Here is a 22,574-nt window from a genome sequence, read left to right on the forward strand (position 1 = left end):
TTGTGTGTTGTAACAGTGCGTCTTAGGCAACAGAAAGTCGACTTTGAATGCTGTTTCTTACCTCGATATATATGGACGGGGAAATATCCTTGGAACCTTCCTGTCGGCCCGTCCCGTTGCCTGTCTTTTCCTCATCCTCAATTATTTTAAATTTCCATAGTACAAATTATAAATTTCTGGAAGTTCCGAAGAGTATACTAGAATGCCAATGTTCTGTATAAGCGATAAACTTTGACTCTCTTATGTCACCATATCTAATCCTCTCTGTTACATTTATTCCCGATGATTTGGTAGTATATTTTATCAAAAATACGGACTCGACATAAAAACTGTAAGGCGATAATTTTTTTCAATAATGCATTTTAACATAAAATTTTGGACAATATTTTATTTTATTTAACTTCTTATATACAGATTTGTAATATTTAAAAGAAAATGGGGGAATAAGATGGCGCAAATGCCCATTCGGCTTAGAAGTGAGATACAATTTTGAATTTATTTTTTCCCAATTAAATCTATTTAAATATATTATAATACAAGTTTGCAAAAGCACAATTTCTAACTATATTCAGTTTTTAATATATTTAACAAAAGATAAGAACAAAAATTGCCTGCAATTTTTGTGGTATCGAACCCATAACATAAAAACTCTAGATATATAAGGTTAGCTCATGTCAGGTACTCTAATCTCTGTCATTTCAGACACAACAAAGTGCAGGTTGTTTAAATATTATGTGTGACTTAGACCACGAATTTAGAATTTTTCAAAACGTTCAATTGCTGGGATACATAATGATATTTTTAATGTATAGTGGGTCTTCTCTACACGTTTTTGCTGATTGAAATCGGTTTGTTTTCCAAAATACCTTATTTAGATTATGAGAAAAATATGGAGCACAGACACACTCTATAAAAGAAAATGCCTTGAAGTTCAAAAAAAAAATGACAGTATTTGCAGGTTTTGATATTTATATATATAAATTTATATTGTTTTAAATGGTTTATTAAAAAAATATTAGATTTATTGATATTTGAATTTTTCAGTAACTTGTCCGACCGTGTATGGGCATATTAAACGCCTTATCCACCCATCTTCTTTAAGGGATTTTTCTTAATTTTCGAAAACTGACATACTTTTTTAAAAGGAAAAAAAAATTACAATCAAAAGTCTATAACATACAATAGATGGTTTTTCATTATTATCAATGTTTTTTTTTAATTCTGAGTAAACGCCATCGTTAAGCTTTCTTTAGATATAGAACATTTCCAAAATATAAACTTCATCATTGCATTCCATTCGATTCAAAGTTTTACAAATATTATAATTACTTTCAATCTCATTAAACAATCACTCGTAAACGTTTGATATTGACGAGTTGCAAAGCATTTGAATAAGAGAACCAAACAAACAATCTTAGAAAAACTTTCATTATTTTATTGTTATTACTGAACTAAAAACGGGTCGGGTACATACGATAAAACACTTGAAAAAAACATAAATTTCTGTCACAAATACTCAAATACACAGGTATATCTAAATGCATTTCATGCTATATCAAACAATCTTGGTTAATACTTAAGTAAAGTCATGGCGATAATCTGCCGTTAACTTTAAAATTTGTGGTTACTATAGAGAATGGTAAATGGTCATGCGCACTAAAAGTTTCCGGGACTACAGGAAGAAATACGTCAAAAATGTCCAGTATATACCGTAATATCGGACGATCTTGATTATACTATAATACAGTCATGGGGATAATCTATCATTACTAAAATAGGACAATATACTGGTACTTCAGTATTTTGATCAACATAGCAGTAAATGGTCATGCAAAAAAAAACAACAAACCTATAGAAAAAAACCCACTCACCCACCCCAATAAACGTAAATATACCGTTGCACTAAATTCAAAATTAACAACCAAAACAACCGCCATATATAGTAAATTACAAATAATATACTTCATTTATCTGATCATGTACAATCAATGTTCTTTTTCATTACACTGGCCTTTCCTAGTTAACATTAAATGTCGAATGTTTGAAGTCAATAAAATGAGAGCTCCCAAAAACATAGAACTGCCTCCCACATAAAAGGCGTTCTCATATTGTCCGTTGATGTCTTTCAGAAAACCTGTGGGAAAAACAAGGGAATTGCATTTGAGTTTGGGAGAAAAGTCGTCATATTATTTTTGTCAACTCTTAACTCTGAATGTTTCTGCTTTGTTTGATTTTAAATTGATGAACTAAAACACATAATTGAATCGAAATTGGTCATTTAATAACAAAATGACGATAAACTTTATCACATATATACAAATTATATACAACATGTAAATAATATAAAAAACAATGCTTACTACTTGAACATAGTTAAAAATTTTCCTTTAAAATCAAAGGTGAGGGATTGAGACACATAGGAGAATATCTATTTTCATAGGTAAATACTAGAATCAACCATTGATTTTTAATGAGTACATATTGAGAATTTAAAAGAAAAAAACATTTCAGGAAGATTATGAATAGTCAATCTGACAATATTTGTAATCTTACCTGAGAAAGGTGGACCTATAAGCATTCCCACGCCCTGGAAACATATCAGGAGTCCGAAAGAGTTTATGAGTTTTTCCGCGCCCAACAGATCGACTAGGATGACGGACTTCTGGGAGATGTAGATTCCAATCAGTAGCCCGTACAGTCCACACACTACACAGAGCTGGGTGTACGTACCTGTCATAGGGATAACGCAGGAGACCCCGCCCACCAGAAACATGATGATGTTGTAGATATACACCCGGAACCTTTTGACTTTCTTCAGATCAAGAACTACCCCAGAAAACACCCTACCCACCCCGTCAAAAGCCCCGGTGATGATGACAAGATATGCAGACTCCATGTCAGTGTTTCCAAGCTGTTTACCGTAAGCAGGAAGGAACACGAAGGCAGACTTAAAGGCAAGAGTGAACAACAAAATGGAAACACAGAATGACAAAAACCGGATATCTTTCAGCAGAGAGAGAGCTCCAGAAAGTTTTTCCTCGGTTGTCCCGGCTTAGATTTAGATCTGAAGAAACCACAACAAGATTTCTGTTCTTTGTAACTCTTCACGTTTTTCAACTTAAGGATTTATTTTTTTTTTCTTATCGTTTTTTGAAATATTTCAAACTGAATATAATTAGAAATTACCCTTTTGTCAACTTGTATTATAACATATCAAATATATTTAATTGAAAAAATGTTAAATTTGAAATTGTATTTTACGACTAAACCAAATGGGCAGTTGCGCCATCTTATTCACCCATCTTCTTTAAAATGATGGAGGAGGATGAAAAGACAGGCCACAGGACGGACCGACAGGAAGGTTCCAAGGACACTTCTCCGTCCATATACCGGGTATATCGAGGTAAGAAGCAGCATTCAAAGTCAAATTTCGGCTGCCTAAAATGCACTGTTATACACTTTGTAAAATTTCCAAGTGCCTTAATTTGGGACCAAGTGAACGCACTTTGAAGAATAACAGATTTTTCCCCACAGTGCGTTGATAGTGTAGATATTAACGCACTTTGAAAAAAAATGTTCAGGGTTTTTTTTAATATAATTGATACTTTAATATACAATAATAATTGGATCAACCTTGTTTAGCTGAATAGGATATATTTTTTAAAAAAACCCAACAAATGCATTCTTCGCTAATAAAAAGATAACCAAACAAACAATCTTAGAAAAACTTTCATTATTTTATTGTTATTACTGAACTAAAACGGTCCAGGTACATACGATAAAACACTTGAAAAAAACATAAATTTCTGTCACAAATACTCAAATACACATGTATATCTAAATGCATTTCATGCTATATCAAACAATCTTGGTTAATACTTCATACAGTCATGGCGATAATCTGTCGTAACTTCAAAATGTGTGGTTACTATAGAGAATGGTAAATGGTCATGCGCACTAAAAGTCTCCTGGACTACACGAAGAAATAAGTCAAAAATGTCCAATATATACCGTAATATCAGACGATCTTAATTATTATACTATAATACAGTCATGGGGATAATCTATCATTACTAAAATAGGACAACATACTGGTACTTCAGTATTTTGATCAACATAGCAGTAAATGGTCATGCAAAAAAAGGGTTATCGAAAATAATCCACTCACCCACCCCAATAAACGTAAATATAGTTGCACTAAATTCAAAATTAACAACCAAAACAACCGCCATATATAGTAAATTATAACTAGAGGTACTGTGAGCAAGCTCACAATTGATACCCCCCGCTAAGAAAAAAATCATAACGCGTGTATTTTTGCTATTATAGGAAATATTGGATGAATCAATTTCACTGTCCATTTTCTAAAAATAACAACTGCTTTATTTTTGAAAACTGTTAATTTTTAGCTTCTAATATTTCCATTAATACAAGACATGACACAGACAGAATTTAGCTTTTTTGAAACAATGACCTTGAACTTTCTCAATTGACCTTGGGTCAAGGTCATGACACACCCTTTAATCATAAGCAATCTTTGTGTGAAGTAAGAACTTCCAATGTTTCTCCATAAGAAAGATATGGACCGGACACGATTGCACAGACAGACAGACAGATAGACGGACGGACGGACAAGGTGATTCCTATATACCCCCCCCCCCCAAACTTTGTTTGGGGGGGGGGGTATAAAATATATACTTCATTTATCTGATCATGTACAATCAATGTTCTTTTTCATTACACTGGCCTTTCCTAGTTAACATTAAATGTCGAATGTTTGAAGTCAATAAAATGAGAGCACCCAAAAACATAGAACTGCCTCCCACATAAAAGGCGTTCTCATATTGTCCGTTGATGTCTTTCAGAAAACCTGGGGGGAAAACAAGGGAATTTTAGTTGCATTTGATTATGGGAAAAAAGTCTTCATATTATTTAATTGAGACACATATGAGAATATCTATTTTCATAGGTAAATACTAGAATCTACTATTAATTTTTAATGAGTACATATTGAGAATTTTTAAAAAAAAAAAAAACATTTCAGGAAGATTATGAATAGTCAATCTGACAATGTTTGTAATCTTACCTGAGAAAGGTGGACCTATAAGCATCCCCACGCCCTGGAAACATATCAGGAGTCCGAAAGAGTTGATGAGTTTTTCCGCGCCCAACAGATCGACTAGGATGACGGACTTCTGGGAGATGTAGATTCCAATCAGTAGCCCGTACAGTCCACACACTACACAGAGCTGGGTGTACGTACCTGTCATGGGGATAACAATGGAGACCCCGCCCACCAAAAACATGATGATGTTGTAGATATACACCCGGAACCTTTTGACTTTCTTCAGATCAAGAACTACCCCAGAAAACACCCTATCAATGGCGTCAAAAGCCCCGGTGATGATGACAAGATACGCAGACTCCATGTCAGTGTTTCCAAGCTGTTTACCGTAAGCAGGAAGGAACACGAAGGCGGACTGAAAGGCAAGTGTGAACAACATTATGGCTAAACAGAATGATAGAAATCGGAAATCTTTTAGAAGAGAGAGTTCTAGATATTTATTTCTTGGGTGTTCTGGTTTCGATTTTGATCTGAATATACCACAACAGGAGTTTTGTTCTATCTCGATCTCTTTGTTCTTTGGATTGCTATTCATCGCAGACTTGCACTTTTCTTGACTCTTAGATAGCTGCTCTTCTTTTTCAGCTGCATGTAGTTTGGTTGATAGGTATTCTTGAACCACTGGTGCTTCCTTATCATTTTCTTTTAATAAAACCTGCACGTGACAAGAATCTTTACAACCTTTTTTCCTGTTAAAGTAGAAAATGTTGACAAACATTAGTTCCATTTACAAACTGTCAAAATCAATGTTATAGCTATTTTCTTAAACTCTTGCCTTTTGTCAAAAGCCATCAGCAATCTTTGCTTCTGAAGAGGTCTAAACAGCATACCAGCTATACACAAGTTGATGGCAAAGCCGGCTAATATATAGAACCCTCCGCTGTAACCGTAAAAGTGGAAGGCCATCTCTACGATTACCGGGGCAGCGAACGACCCGAATCCAACCCCAGACGTTGCCAAACCCACGGCAATGCCTCTCTTTTTGTTGAAGTATATTCCAACAATCATAACGGCCGGTGCATATACTAAACTACGTCCAAATCCTGAAAAAGAATCCAATTTTTCTTATATATGACAATAGCAGTCAGTTTTAACAAAGACATCTGTTAAGAACTTTTGTGTGTACATATACCTCCTATGAATCCAAAAGTGACGAAGACTGTCTCGAGATTGGGTGCATACGCCGTCATAATAAGAGTAACGGTGAGGATGAGCGAGCCCACGATGACCACGTGTCTGCAGGAGAATTTGTTACAGAGGAAACTACACAGAGGACCTATAAGAAAAATAACTTAATTACTGACCATATATTTCGTATCTTTCTAGCTGTTGTATGCAATTTGTGGTCACTTTGACTGCGGCTACAAGAATTACCGGTAAAATATTGCATGTTCATGTTGAAATCATTTTAGGATGAATGAAGCTTGTAAGAAGAATGACATCGTATAAAATGTTTTCTGGATAAACAGGTGCCCAAAGGGGCACAGCCCTACCCAGCATGAATCTGATGGCGGAAGCTATTGTGGTTGCCCATGCGGTGGTTGCGGCGCTCTGTCTGAACCGCTCTAAGAAGTACAGGTACAGCAGACCTGCGGACCGGTCCATTCCACGGATGATAAAGTGACACAGAAAGCTTCCAAAGACGATAAACCAGCCCCACCCACCGTCAGGGACCACGACTTCTTCTCTCTGTGTACAACACAATAAAATACATCAACTAAAATAGGAACCAAGCTCTCTACTCTCTGTGTAGATCACAATGTGGACTTATCGTCCAAGACGAACTTATCAGCTGACATGAAGCATCGTTTTTTATAATGAAAATATATCAACTTCGAACATTTTTGAATGAGGTTGCTATACCTTAATAGTCGTTAAATCGTGCGTTGTGGCAATGCACTTTAAAAAATTACGCACTTTGAAAAATGTAATCGAGAAACTGTTATCATATAATTCAACTGAGAATGCATTGGGTTCTTTTTTAGCTCACCGAGACGAAGTCGGGGGGAGCTTATGCTATATCCTCGACGTCGGCGCCCGGACCCGGTTAAAGTTTTCGTTGCATGCAGGTCCTGTATCTAAGTTATTACTTGTCCTATCTTCAACAAACTTGCATGGATGATGAATCTGGACCTACGTATGGACTTCAAAGACTTGGATGTTTAATTTGGGCGATGAATTTCAGATGCTTTAGGAGGTTAAGGTTTTTGGAGCAGGTTAATGTTTTTAGAGCAGGTGGCCTTTGATCCCAATTTCAAAGTTACTACTGGTCCTAACTTCACCAAACTTGCATGGATGGTGCGTCCTATGATACTGATACACATGACAGGATTGAATGCTGAATCTGAGCCATATGTCTTGAATGCTGGAGGAGGTTAAGGTTTTCAGAGCTGGTTAAAGTTTTTGGAGCAGGTGCCCTTAGATGATATCCAAGTTATTACTGATCCTAACCTCACCAAACTTGCATAGATGTTGCGTCTTATAATACTAATGCTCCTTACAGGCTTGAATGCTGAATCTGAGCGATAGGTTTAGGATAATGGATGAGGTTTAGTTTTTTTGAACAGGTTACACGTTTAATAGATAATAGTATCATATTTTAAACTTGCATAGTTATAATGTAAATGAATCGCAGAGGTATCCTCAGATGTAGAGCCTGATATACATTTTCAAAGATGCTAAAAAAAACCAACCTCACTAAAACTTGCTTGATAGATGTGTTTGTTGTTAAATGATGTCACACTATTCCTACTTTATAATTTATTGTATGGTATGATTTACTATTGTTATATATAATAAAATATTATATCATATATTATATTTTTTAAAAAATATATAAAATACAATATGATATTAAAACAAATGTCGGAATCGAGATCATTTATCCCATACTGTTTACTGGAGCTGAGTAATAAGCGCTTCCGGTTTATCACTCCCTTTCGATCCTCGTTGATCACGTGGGTTGTGATAGTATATAAGCGGCTACAACGGAGGTTGTAAGGCAGTTGCAGTCTGAAGCTGAAGGTGTTCACTTCGTAATAGGTGAGGACAAACCCTTGGTATTAGGATAAGTCTTATGTGCCTGAATAAGGCTATCGAGACTTGATTTGTTATTGTATTAGCTTGTGATAGCTGTTAGGATTAATAGAAAGCGCGCGCGCTCCATAATAGAGTGGGATATTGTAAATATTATTGATTAAAATATTTGATTGAGAAAGTTATAGTTTATTTACATATTTCTTAAATTGCTCGGGCAGAGCAGCCGAATACCTGAACCCAAAAACGTTACAATATTGCATAAAAGTTATAAATATGGTATATTATGATATGATATTGTATCATGATATTGTTATATATAGTATAGCATATTTGATAAAAATATTGTATTGTATTATATATTAATGTATCATATTATATTGTTTCATATGATATTGAAATATATGATATTGAATCATGTGATACGAAATTTCATAATATGATATTGTATTATAAAAATAATATTGTATGATATCATATATTATGATATCATATAGAATTGTATAATATGCTATTATTTATACAACAAATTGTATCAAATGATATGATATTGTATAAAATGATATTGCTCAACAAAATTAATTGCTAAATGTTGTATCTAATGATATTGTATCATAATATACAAATTATGTTTTGCATCATATATGTTACAATATTATACAATTCAATGTTATTCTATATCATACAATATAGTATTATACAATGTATGTTATAATATTTTGATGAATTGTGTGATACGATATCGTATCATATGATACTATATTGTATCATATATTATACATTATGATATTGGATTATGTGATCAAAAACAATAATTTATTATATAATACAATACCGTATAACATCATATGATACAATATAAAATCTTCATACAACGTCATATCATATGATACAACGTCATATTGTATAATTATATTTTACAGAATTGTTTCATATGATATATATTCTACAGTAGCATAGGATGCAATATTGTATTCTATATTATTCTATTGATAAACATTGTATCTTACAATCCCGTATGAAAGTTTGAACATATGATTATCAAACTATTTTTTAACATATGATATACGATATTGTGTCAAAATAGTACCCTTGTTTATCCAAGATCATTAACTATGACTCTTTTTAATATAATACGTATGATTTTCATAAAATATGATAAAGGTGGTCTTATAAATGCCTCATTGAGGTGATGCCTCGTCTCGATGAGCTTTGTAATCTGTGATTACCTATTTAAATATATCCCCATAAGCTTAACAAGGTTAATCCAATTATCTTTTTTATATATATAAAAGTATCAATTATTTTGACCAAACCTTGAACATTTTTTTCAAAGTGCGTTAATATCGACGATATCAACGCACTTTGGAAAAAATATTTTTTTCAAAGTGCGTTAACTTTATCCCAAAATTGACGCACTTTGAAAAAAAAAATGAAGTGCGTACTTTAATTGTGTGTTGTAACAGTGCGTCTTAGGCAACAGAAAGTCGACTTTGGCTGCTGTTTCTTACCTCGATAAATATGGACGGGGAAATATATTTGGAACCTTCCTGTCGGCCCGTCCCGTTGCCTGTCTTTACCTCATCCTCCATTATTTTAATTTAAATTTCCATAGTATAAATTATAAATTTCTGGAAGTTCCGAAAAGTATACTAGAATGCCACTATTCTGTATAAGCGATAAACTTTGACTCTCTTATGTCACCATATCTAATCCTATTTGTTACATTTATTCACGATGATTTGGTAGTATATTTTATCAAAAATACGGACTCGACATAAAAACTGTAAGTGGATAATTTTTTTTTTCAATAATGCATTTTAACATAAAATTTTGGACAATATTTTATTTTATTTAACTTCTTAAATACAGATTTGTAATATTTAAAAGAAAATGGTGGAATAAGATGGCGCAAATGCCCATTCGGCTGAGAAGTGAAATACAATTTTGAATTTATTTTTTCCCAATTTAAATATATTATAATACAAGTTTGCAAACGCAAAATTTCTAATTATATTCAGTTTTTAATATATTTAACAAAAGATAAGAAAAAAATTGCCTGAAATTTTTGTGGTATCGAACCCATAACATAAAATCTAGATATATAAGGTTAGCTCATGTCAGATACTCTAATCTCTGAGTCATTTCAGACACAACAAAGTAGGCTGTTTTAATATTATGTGTGACTTACACCATGAATTTTATTGACTTGTATTATTTTTTCAAAACGTTCAATTGTTGGGATACATAATGATATTTTTAATGTAAAGTGGGTCATCTCTCCACGTTTTTGTTGATTGAAATCGGTTTGTTTTCCAAAAGACCTTATTTAGATTATGAGAAAAATATGGAGCACAGACCCACTCTATAAAAGAAAATGCCTTGAAGTTCTAAACAAAATGACAGTATTTGCAGGTTTTGAAATTTATATATATAAATTTTTATTGTTGTAAATGATTTATTAAATAAAATATCAGATTTATTGATATTTCAATTTTTCAGTAGCTTGTCCGACCGTGTATGGGCATATTAAACGCCTTATCCACCCATCTTCTTTAAGGGATTTTTCTTAAATAATTTTCCAAACCTGACATACTTTTTTGAAAGGAAAAAAAACATTTCAATCAAAAGTCTACAACATACAATAGAAGGTTTTTCATTATTATCAATGCTTTTTTTAATTCTGAGTAAACGCCATCGTTAAGCTTTCTTTAGATATAGAAAATTTCCAAAATATAAACTTCATCATTGCATTCCATTCGATTCAACGTTTTACAAATATCATAATTACTTTCAATCTCATTAAACAATTACTCGTAAAAGTTTGATATTGAATAAGAGAACCAAACAAACAATCTTAGAAAAACTTTCATTATTTTATTGTTATTACTGAACTAAAACGGTTCAGGTACATACGATAAAACACTTGAAAGAAACAAATTTGTGTCATGAATACTCAAATACACATGTATATCTATAAATGCATTTCATGCTATATCAAACAATCTTGGTTAATACTTCAGTAAAGTCATGGCGATTATCTGTCGTTACTTTAAATTTGTGGTTACTATAGAGAATGGTAAATGGTCATGCGCACTAAAAGTCTCCTGAACTACACGAAGAAATACGTCAAAAACGTCCAGTACTAGTATATACCGTGATATCAGACGATCTTGATTATTATACTATAATACAGTCATGGCGATAATCTATCATTACTAAAATAGGACAACAGTATTTTGATCAACATAGCAGTAAATGGTCATGCAAAAAAAAGCGTTATCAAAAATAATCCACTCACCCACCCCAATAAACGTAAATATACTGTTGCACTAAATTCAAAATTAACAACCAAAACAACCGCCATATATAGTAAATTACAAATAATATACTTCATTTATCTGATCATGTACAATCAATGTTCTTTTTCATTACACTGGCCTTTCCTAGTTAACATTAAATGTCGAATGTTTGAAGTCAATAAAATGAGAGCACCCAAAAACATAGAACTGCCTCCCACATAAAAGGCGTTCTCATATTGTCCGTTGATGTCTTTCAGAAAACCTGGTGGGGGAAACAAGGGAATTTTAGTTGCATTTGATTATGGGAGAAAAGTCTTCATATTATTTAATTGAGACACATATGAGAATATCTATTTCCATAGGGAAATACTAGAATCTACTATTAATTTTTAATGAGTACATATTGAGAATTTTTAAAAAAGAAAAAAAAAACACTTCAGGAAGATTATGAATAGTCAATCTGACAATGTTTGTAATCTTACCTGAGAAAGGTGGACCTATAAGCATCCCCACGCCCTGGAAACATATCAGGAGTCCGAAAGAGTTGATGAGTTTTTCCGCGCCCAACAGATCGACTAGGATGACAGACTTCTGGGAGATGTAGATTCCAATCAGTAGCCCGTACAGTCCACACACTACACAGAGCTGGGTGTACGTACCTGTCATAGGGATAACGAAGGAGACCCCGCCCACCATAAACATGATGATGTTGTAGATATACACCCGGAACCTTTTGACTTTCTTCAGATCAAGAACTATCCCAGAAAACACCCTACCCATTCCGTCAAAGGCCCCGGTTATGATGATAAGATACGCAGACTCCATGTCGGTGTTTCCAAGCTGTTTACCGTAAGCAGGAAGGAACACGAAGGCGGACTGAAAGGCAAGAGTGAACAGCAAAATGGCAACACAGAATGACAAAAACCGGAAATCTTTCAGAAGAGAGAGCTCCAGAAAGTTATTCCTCGGTTGTCCCGGCTTAGATTTAGATCTGAAGAAACCACAACAAGATTTATGTTCTTTGTAGCTCTCCGCGTTTTTCATTGAGCCATTCTGCCCAGAAACGCTATCTTCCTGGGTCTTCAGTAGCGGCAGTTCCTTTTCAGCCACTTCAGCTGACTTGGTGTCTTGGACGACTAGTGTCATACTGTCGACATCCAGGTATCCCCCGTCCGTAGGATTTACTGCAGGAACGGACTCCGTCGGTAGCTGATTTAAACTGTCCCGAGAAATAAACGAATTGCTTTCTTTCAGTGGAAATTCAACATCAAAAGTTTTCATACTCTTTCTCCTGTCAAAGTAATTCAATAGGCATTTATAGTCACAACTGCTCTTTGCCATTTGTCATAAAGGGGTATTAAAATAAAGTAATTAATGTCATTAGAATAGAACAGACCTCTTGCCTTTTGTCATAAGCCATCAGTAATCTTTGCTTCTCCAGAGGTCGAAACAGCATACCAGCTATGCACAAATTGATGGCAAAGCAGGCCAGTATATAGAACCCTCCGCTGTAACCGTAGAAGTGGAAGGCCATCTCTACAATTGCCGGGGCAGCGAACGACCCGAATCCAACCCCAGACGTTGCCAAACCCACGGCAATGCCTCTCTTTTTGTTAAAATATATCCCCACCATCATAACTGCGGGGGCGTACGCTAAACTACGTCCAAACCCTGAAAAAAGACTAGCCTTTATTATATCTGACCATTGGGATAATTTCTCAGCACTGGTGCAAATATAACGAACGTATTTTATACATGTACCTCCAAGGACTCCAAAAGTGACGAAGACTGTCTCGAGATTGGGTGCATACGCCGTCATAATAAGAGTAACGGTGAGGATGAGCGAACCCACGATGACCACGTGTCTGCAGGAGAATTTGTTACAGAGGACACTACACAGGGGACCTACAACAGAACAATCGCAGTTCCTGACCATGGCAATCTTATTACATCAAGCTTAAAAAGGAATCCCCGCGCCACTTTATCAGTGGCTACATAACTTAATCTTTTGATGTCTATATCATTCACATGTATAGAGACTTTCAGAAAAATATCCTGTTGTTAATAATAATATTCAATGACAAAAGGTGCCCAAAGCGGCGCAGACGTACCCAGCATGAGTCTAATTGCGGAGGCCAGTGTGGTTGTCCATGCGGTGGTTGCGGCGCTCTGTCTGAACCGCTCTAGGAAGTACAGGTACAGCAGACCCGCGGACCGCTCCATGCCGCCGATGATAAAGTGACACAGGAAGCTCCCGAAGACGATAAACCACCCCCATCCACCGTCAGGGACCACGACTTCTTCTCTCTGTGTAGAACACAATAAAATACATCAACTAGGCAGGACTCGTTCTCTTTTCTCTATGTGTCGAAAAAATACAGACTTACTAAAACAGTATAAACCCCGTTCTCTTCTCTCTATGCACAAAACAAAAGGACATGCATACTCTTCTCAATATAAGTCTACATGGGGTATCAAAAATAAATTTGGCGGCGTTTTATTTTTCAACATCCACACCAGTATTGATCATCATCGGCTACAGAAATTTAAAAGCATGCTTTGTAAAACTAAACGGCTTTGACTGCTGCTTCTTACCTCGATAAATATGGTCGGGGATGTGTCCTTTGAACCTTCCTGTCGGCCCGTCCCGCGGTCTGTCTGTTCCTCATCCTCCATTAATGGTGCGTACTACACATGACCTGAAGTTCGGAAAGAATTACTAGAATGCCAACGTTCTCTGAGAGCGCTAGATAAACTGTCACAGGCCACCATATCAACTTGTCCTATATACTGACCTTCGTTTATGATGAAATAAACGAGTTTATTACGTTAAAATTACATTATAACAGTACGTAAAGTAAGGGATAAAAAAATTGCGTATCCATTTGACATTTCCAAGGACATGATTATTGTTTTGCACTTCTCTGCACTGATAAATAACTTGGATATTTGCTAAATGGTGAGACATGTAGAGAAAACCCACTTATGTGTCCTCCCCTTAATTACTAGCATTCATTTCGTCATGATTTCATATAGGATTTCATTTTCGTAAACCATGATATGGAAATTTGCGACCTGTATGCTCTGTAAGCACTTGTTTTTGTATTTTTATACAACCTGAGCGCAATTATGACAAACAAATCATGTTACAGTTATAGTATGCATCTGCCATTTTTCCATGTTGAATGTATGAAACGAAAAATAACTTTCTGACTTTGAAATAAAGAATTTGTTTTCATGTGTCAAATGTTCCAACGAATAGCTACATATTTTGACCTAGATTTCGAGTCCAAAGTCAATTAACTATAAAATACCTGCGTGTAAAAATCGTGCAATGAAACCTACAAAATCTCTTATCAGGGCAGGCTGGAGATTGGTGACGGCGGTGCACAACAGTTGCATTCAGGGTAAAACTACGATAAATACTGCCCAAGTTCTAATCACTTATTTCACATTAAAGGGGCATAGTCACGATTTTGGTCAAAAATCATTTTTCCGATTTTAATGTGTACAATCAGTAAGGCATTTTTACTAGACAGTCACTAGTCTTTCGTTGAGTTATAAGCAAGTTACAGGGCTTACAATTCTTTCCTACGTAGACAAAGCTTTTGTTTACATTTTGAACGTTGAAGTGAAAATTCCAAACAACAGCAGACCAGACCAGACAACTAGAAAAGCCATTAATAAAGATGTACAGCAAGCAACACAACAACAACATTTAAGCAATACAAATTAAAAGATAAAGGATGTAACAATTGGCGAAATCAATAACAAAACAGAATAAACAACGAGCTTATCTAACAAAATACAAAACAACAGCTATCAATTCTTCAATACATAGAATAAGTCTTTCTGTAAGCGAAGAGAGATGTTTGTCCACCATAGACCCCCTCTCCCCCGTCTCATTCAATAAAATATAAAAATTGACTTAAGAGGAATAATTATATCAACATGCAATATCAAAGAAAAGCATCAAAATTAAGTTGACAGATTTCCCTATACTAAACTTTCAGCATCTGGGATACATTTACATAAATCACAATAACAAAAACAGATATTGATTTTTTGGCATTTATATTCATCAAATATTCACAAAAGCTGCCATATTAGATTTTTACAGTAGAGCTTCTTTGAAGATAATAAACATGATACACAAACTACAGTTTGATAAACAGTGTGGTGAAATTTTTTCATTGACATTTTTTACATCTTCATATAAAGACAAAGAATTTCAGTGAAATCTCACAGATGAGGTTCCTTGCAAGCAAATCAATGGTTTAAACATTGGTCCATATTTAAGAACAAGCAGGATCTACATCACTTCCTGCCCAGGAACTGAATAATAACTTTCCAAAGTTTGCCCTACAGATACATTTTGTGTATTGATTTCTTACTCTCTGCTCCCTGATTACTGCCAGACCCCCCCCCCCCCCTAAATCCCTATCATCATGCTCTCTGATCCCATTTTCTCTGATGGCCAAACCACAACATTGATCTCATGCTTAAGACAAAGTAACTTTTGACATGAATGAAGAATAAAAACAGCAATATTGTCATTACCGACCCTGTCTTTCAGGAAGCTTGGAAATTCATTTGGTCTTAGGAGACATGTTAAATAATGGTATCTTCGGAAACAAAAGTACTTTATTTCATAAGATGCAATTAACGGACCTAGACCATCCTGTGATTGCAACACTAAAAATAGTCCTTGATAATTAATTCCCAAATGAAATGTAACCTTGTTTAAAAACTACTACAACTAGGGACTCTCTTGGATTAATAGAATCAAACACTTCTACAGATGCAACAACCACCAAATAAACAAAGGTGGCATCATAACAAGTGAATCCAACAAAATGGTTACAAAACAACGAAATTGACAACACATGTATCTAACACTACAACAGATCACAATTAGCAACCCAACAAAACTGACAACAATCAAATTCAGCAGTAAAACAGATATCATATCATATGGTGAATCCAATACTTTAACAGATGCTACAACTATCAAATCAAAGAATACAAGAGACATGACATCTAGTGAATCCAACAATACAACAAAAATGACAACAAGCAAATCCAGTACTACAACAGGTATCACAACTGTACTATCAATCCTACTATAAAACAGACTTGACAACAAGCACATTCGACACTACAACAGATATTACATTAACTGAATCCAACACTACAATAGGTATCATACAACTAGCGAATACAACAACACAATAGAAGTCATACATAGTGAATCAAACACTACAAAAGACATCACAAACACCACAACAGACATCACAAACACTACAACATCACAAACAAACAATACATCACTACAACATCACTCACAAACACTACAACATCACTCACAAACACTACAACATCACTCACAAACACTACAACATCACAAACAAACACTACATCACTACAACATCACTCACAAACACTACAACATCACTCACAAACACTACAACATCACAAACAAACACTACAACATCACAAACAAACAATACATCACTACAACATCACTCACAAACACTACAACATCACTCACAAACACTACAACATCACAAACAAACAATACACCATCACAAACAAACAATACATTACTACAACATCACTCACAATCACTACAACAGACATCATAAACACTATACAACAGACATCACAAATGCTACAACATCACACACAAAAAATACATCACTTCAACATCACACACAAACACTACAACATCACACACAAACATTACAACAGATATAGTATATAGCAAATCCAACAATATCAGAGACATGACAATTAGCAAATCCAACATATGAAAGAATATGACTTGAACTTGCAAACAACATTACAACTGACATAGCAATGATTAAAATCCAACCCCAACAGATATCTCAGACAATACAACATACATCATAAACACTATAATGAATATGACAAGAAGCAAATCAAACAATATCAGAGACAAGACAACTAGAAAATCCCACATTACAATGACATGATAACTGGTGACTCCAACTCTAAAACAGACATAATAAACAGTAAACCCAACATTAAAACACACAATACAACAAGGATAGCTAAACTATAACATATTTACCAAAAGGTGCCACAACAGACTGTATAATACAACAAATATTTTATCTTAAATAGAGATATTAAAGATAAAAAAAACCTAAAAAACACTTTAACTGACACAACAATGGACAATACAAAAAAATGACATAAAGACAAAATAGAAAACACTTCAATTGACAACATGTGCTTCATTGGGCAGTATAATTAATTACAACAAAAAAGAAAATCATTTATTAAAATGAGAACAAACATTTACATTTGGAAAATACAACATGCATATCTTATAGCAGATTCAATATACAATAACAGAAGAAACAATTCATATAACATCAGCGTCTTCAACAGACTTACTTGATTGCAAATTGCAAGTTCATATTCCGTTTAATTACCATTGAGTTCCTCTTATATTGAGATGTGCGTTTGTAAGATGTTATAATTTGTAATGCATCTATAGCCATTGGACAATGAAGGATCTTGATCATGCTAATGTCTACTGAGACAAATCATCTAAAGGACCTAGCTGTCTCTAATCTAGGCCCTTTGTAATTCTGGTACACATAATATATATTACAGTCTTTGACCAGTTCAGGCTAAAGATTTGGCGGTGCTGTAAATGTTCCTGGATGTTATTTTGAGATATAATTTTTACCCCGATGTACACTATATCCTTGCTGAAGTTAATGCAAAATTACTGTATTTAAAAATTTTTTAAAAATGAAATTTTATTCTAACAATTAAATTATGTGGGAAGCCATTTTACCAGATGGGAATAAGCTGATAAGTTTTGAATAGCGCAGCTGAAACCATTCAAATCAAATGCAGATAAAAAAGTAAGAACTAAGGTCTCTTGGATTTTATACCAGTATGTCGAGGCATAACATTGACAGGCCTTTGGAATCAAACCTAAACAAAGTCTCGACTGGCCTCCCGAGATTCTAAATCCAAAAGACTTGCTATCTGGGGCTCAAACCTGAGACATATTATTTAAAGGACCAATCTCCTGTGCTAGGTTCAAAACTAAAACACATCATCCAAAGATTGAAGAACGATATCAGTATAATTATATATAAGTAGAGTAGTATATTGATATATACTATCCTTTCACTAACTGTCCTACCTTGAAAATATATCACAAATGCATAATTATATAATATGTCTACATACAATTGTATATAGAATACAAATACATATGTTGGGTTGTATATAATGTGTTTGTATCAATAATAACACATTGCTTTGAGGGATTGTGGACTTGCAAATAAATGTATACCAAGGGTATACCATACCCTTCCATATATGTATGACAACTTGATGTGTGTTATATCAAATGTACCTCCCATTGTAACTTACTATGCTTACTTAACAGTACAATATTTATATATTTCATCCATTATTTGTTATAATCATGTTGTTTTATTGTTATAATGCATATGCCCCCAAGGGCCCTTGATTTGTTGCATAAAAGCCTGCTGTAATGTCCACTTCTCTTGAAAAAAGAGAATAATGTTCAAACCTGCACATACTAACAAAGATATTTTTCAACAGCGTCAAGTGCATACCTTTGACACATCATATAAAGGGCATGTATTGACAAAATCACCCCGAACTTATGTCACTCATTATATTCTTCCTACATAACACGGAACAGCTGATCATAATGCTATAGATATGGCAAGAAATTAGGACTGCGTTTTAAGGTAATAGTTTTGTACCCAAGGGTACACCACTATATAAAACATGAGTTAAAAGTTACAAACAGGGTACACTATATTTTTCTACTAAAACTGAAAGTAGGGGAGTCAGGAAGGATTTTAGAGAATCGACTTTAAATAGCTATAGAAAAGGTCTAAGTTAAAAAATCAAATATATGAGCTGAAGGAAAGGGTACAGTGGGTACAAAGGGTACACTTGGATACAGGGTAGGTTACAACTCTATGAGAAAGCGATACAAGGCTTAAGAAGTCTTTATTTTAGTCTAAGTTAAAAAATCAAATATAGGAGCTGGAGGAAAGGGTACAGTGGGTACAAAGGGTACACTTGGATACATGATTGGTTACAACACTATTTGAAAGTGATACAAGGGTTAAGGAGTCTTTACTTTAGTCTAAGTTAAAAAATCAAATAAATGAGCTGAAGGAAAGGGTACAATGGGTACAAAGGGTACACTTGGATACAGGGTAGGTTACAACTCTATGAGAAAGCGATACAAGGCTTAAGAAGTCTTTTTTTAGTCTAAGTTAAAAAATCAAATATATGAGCTGGAGGAAAGGGTACAATGGGTACAAAGGGTACACTTGGATACAGGGTAGGTTACAACACTATTAGAAAGTGATACAAGGCTTAAAATGTCTTTATTTTAGCCTAAGTTAAAAAATCAAATATATGAACTGGAGGAAAGGGTACAGTGGGTACAAAGGGTACACTTGGATACAGGGTAGGTTACAACACTATCAGAAAGTGATACAAGGCTTAAAAAGTCTTTATTTTAGTCTAAGTTAAAAAATCAAATATATGAGCTGGAGGAAAGGGTACAGTGGGTACAAAGGGTACACTTGGATACAGGGTGTGTTACAACACTATTAGAAAGTGATACAAGGCTTAAAAAGTCTTTATTTTAGTCTAAGTTAAAAAATCAAATATATGAGCTGAAGGAAAGGGTACAGTGGGTACAAAGGGTACACTTGGATACAGGGTAGGTTACAACTCTATGAGAAAGCGATACAAGGCTTAAGAAGTCTTTATTTTAGTCTAAGTTAAAAAATCAAATATATGAGCTGGAGGAAAGGGTACAGTGGGTACAAAGGGTACACTTGGATACATGGTGTGTTACAACACTATTCGAAAGTGATACAAGGCTTAAAAAGTCTTTATTTTAGTCTTAGTTAAAAAATCAAATATATGAGCTGGAGGAAAGGGTACAGTGGGTACAAAGGGTACACTTGGATACATGGTGGGTTACAACACTATTAGAAAGTGATACAAGGCTTAAGAAGTCTTTTTTTAGTCTAAGTTAAAAAATCAAATATATGAGCTGGAGGAAAGGGTACAATGGGTACAAAGGGTACACTTGGATACAGGGTAGGTTACAACACTATTAGAAAGTGATACAAGGCTTAAAATGTCTTTATTTTAGCCTAAGTTAAAAAATCAAATAAATGAGCTGAAGGAAAGGGTACAATGGGTACAAAGGGTACACTTGGATACAGGGTAGGTTACAACTCTATGAGAAAGCGATACAATGCTTAAGAAGTCTTTATTTTAGTCTAAGTTAAAAAATCAAATATATGAGCTGGAGGAAAGGGTACAGTGGGTGCAAAGGGTACACTTGGATACAGGGTAGGTTACAACACTATCAGAAAGTGACACAAGGGTTAAGGAGTCTTTATTTTAGTCTAAGTTAAAAAATCAAATAAATGAGCTGAAGGAAAGGGTACAATGGGTACAAAGGGTACACTTGGATACCTCTGTAAAGTCTCTCTCTCTTAACCCTCTCTCTCTCTCTCTCTTTGTGTAAATTCTCTCTCTCTCTCTCTCTCTCTCTCTCTCTCTCTCTCTCTCTCTCTCTCTGTGTAAAACCTTACATTCAATCCTAAAGGCCCTTTAGATGAAAGAATTCTTTAGTAATTTTTGCTTTTTACATTTGACTCAGGATAGCTTTTATGTTATTAGACTTAATGGAACAAGTCTTATTTTATGTTTTTATTAAATTGTCTACTAGCAGTTATGGCACCAAAAGACGCAAGTCTGAAAACTCCCAGAGTTTACACAGTTATTGCCCTTTGTGTAAGAAATGCTTGTGACAACTCTTTGGGAAAACTTTATTAAAGTTTTGAAGTTCTCAGCTCTGTGACTCCATGCAGATCACGCTTTTGACTATGCGTGTGAAACAAATTCTAAATGTACAATGTAAATTACCGTAAGTATATTATGTTTAAAAAAACTTGGCAAAACTCTGGAGGAATGTTTCATAAACCCTTATTCTCATTTGAAATGGAACTAGATCAGTATATGTTGTCATTAAACGGCAATACCCACACCAAGTGTTCACCCCTAAATAACACTATCTTGTAGCAGTTTTAGTCAAAAAAGGCCACGTGCTATTTCTGGTAGTTTTTGAAAATCATGATTTTCATAAAGAATGATATACACATTTTTCACCTTTCATTCATGTGCAAACTGAGGTTGACCGTTGGCATGTAAATTTTAAATCAATTTAATCAATAATAATCACATTTTATGTCATAGACGGTATGGTTTATATAATTATTACTAACTAAGCACTTTATTTGCTTTTGCACGTCAACATCATCGGGTACTAGTTTTACCCAGAGACATGTTCAACAGAGCAAGCACTCGCAAGCTCTCACAAAAATTCCCTACACCCACAACCCAAATTTTGGCGAGCCCTAGCTCTGTTGAACTTGCCTCGGCTCTTTAGGCTAGATGGGTTTCACCTGGTGTACATCACATGTGTTTTCGAGATTCAGAATGTATTATGATTCATCAATATAATGTAGGCCATGACCCTGTGGGATTTTTGTGACCCCATGAAACAAGAAAATACCTGAAAACTGTGAGGGAGCAACCGCGTACCCCTTATTGCCCTTTGGCCCTCAGTTTTGGCCTTCATCCCTCAGAAATGCAGAAAACCCTGCATGAAACAGGAAAATACCAAATATCTTGAAAACTGCATGTTCAGATCCCCATCAAAATGACATCCCCAATCATATTCTAGTAGATCATTTGGCTACTGCAAAAATATACTTCAGGGATACGGTTGGGCCACAATGGGGGTCAAATTTTAACATGATAGGAATATATAGAGAAAAGTCTTTAACAATCTTCTCAAAAACCAATTGGGCAGAAAAGCTGTAACTTGTGTGGTAGGATCTTTGGGTAATGTAGAATAATATGATCACGGGGGGTAGGATATATGGGGCCACAATAGGGTTTGTTTTTTTTTACATATAGGAATAGGAATACTTGTATGATTATAAAAGGTTTATTGCATGAATTTTCTGAATCAGGAAATATGAAGA

General features: G+C 34.6%; 2 protein-coding genes across 2 annotated transcripts; both read right to left on the reverse strand.

The window, feature by feature from the left end:
• Window positions 1-1,442: 1,442 nt before the first annotated feature.
• Window positions 1,443-2,896, reverse strand: LOC128191652 (monocarboxylate transporter 14-like). Its single transcript, XM_052863834.1, has 2 exons — window positions 2,554-2,896; window positions 1,443-2,134 (listed from the first exon to the last, which is right to left on the reverse strand). The coding sequence occupies exons 1-2, from the start codon at window positions 2,894-2,896 to the stop codon at window positions 1,986-1,988; spliced, it is 492 nt and encodes a 163-aa protein (XP_052719794.1). The 3' UTR covers window positions 1,443-1,985.
• Window positions 2,897-5,842: 2,946 nt separating this feature from the next.
• LOC128191654 (monocarboxylate transporter 14-like) lies at window positions 5,843-15,131 on the reverse strand. The gene is made up of 10 exons (XM_052863836.1): window positions 15,046-15,131; window positions 14,059-14,162; window positions 13,575-13,770; window positions 13,225-13,368; window positions 12,867-13,134; window positions 11,946-12,754; window positions 11,617-11,725; window positions 6,619-6,812; window positions 6,258-6,401; window positions 5,843-6,168 (listed from the first exon to the last, which is right to left on the reverse strand). The coding sequence occupies exons 2-10, from the start codon at window positions 14,137-14,139 to the stop codon at window positions 5,843-5,845; spliced, it is 2,271 nt and encodes a 756-aa protein (XP_052719796.1). The 5' UTR covers window positions 14,140-14,162; window positions 15,046-15,131.
• Window positions 15,132-22,574: the final 7,443 nt, after the last annotated feature.

This window comes from Crassostrea angulata, chromosome 7, assembly GCF_025612915.1.
Source record: "Crassostrea angulata isolate pt1a10 chromosome 7, ASM2561291v2, whole genome shotgun sequence".
Taxonomy (NCBI): domain Eukaryota; kingdom Metazoa; phylum Mollusca; class Bivalvia; order Ostreida; family Ostreidae; genus Magallana; species Magallana angulata.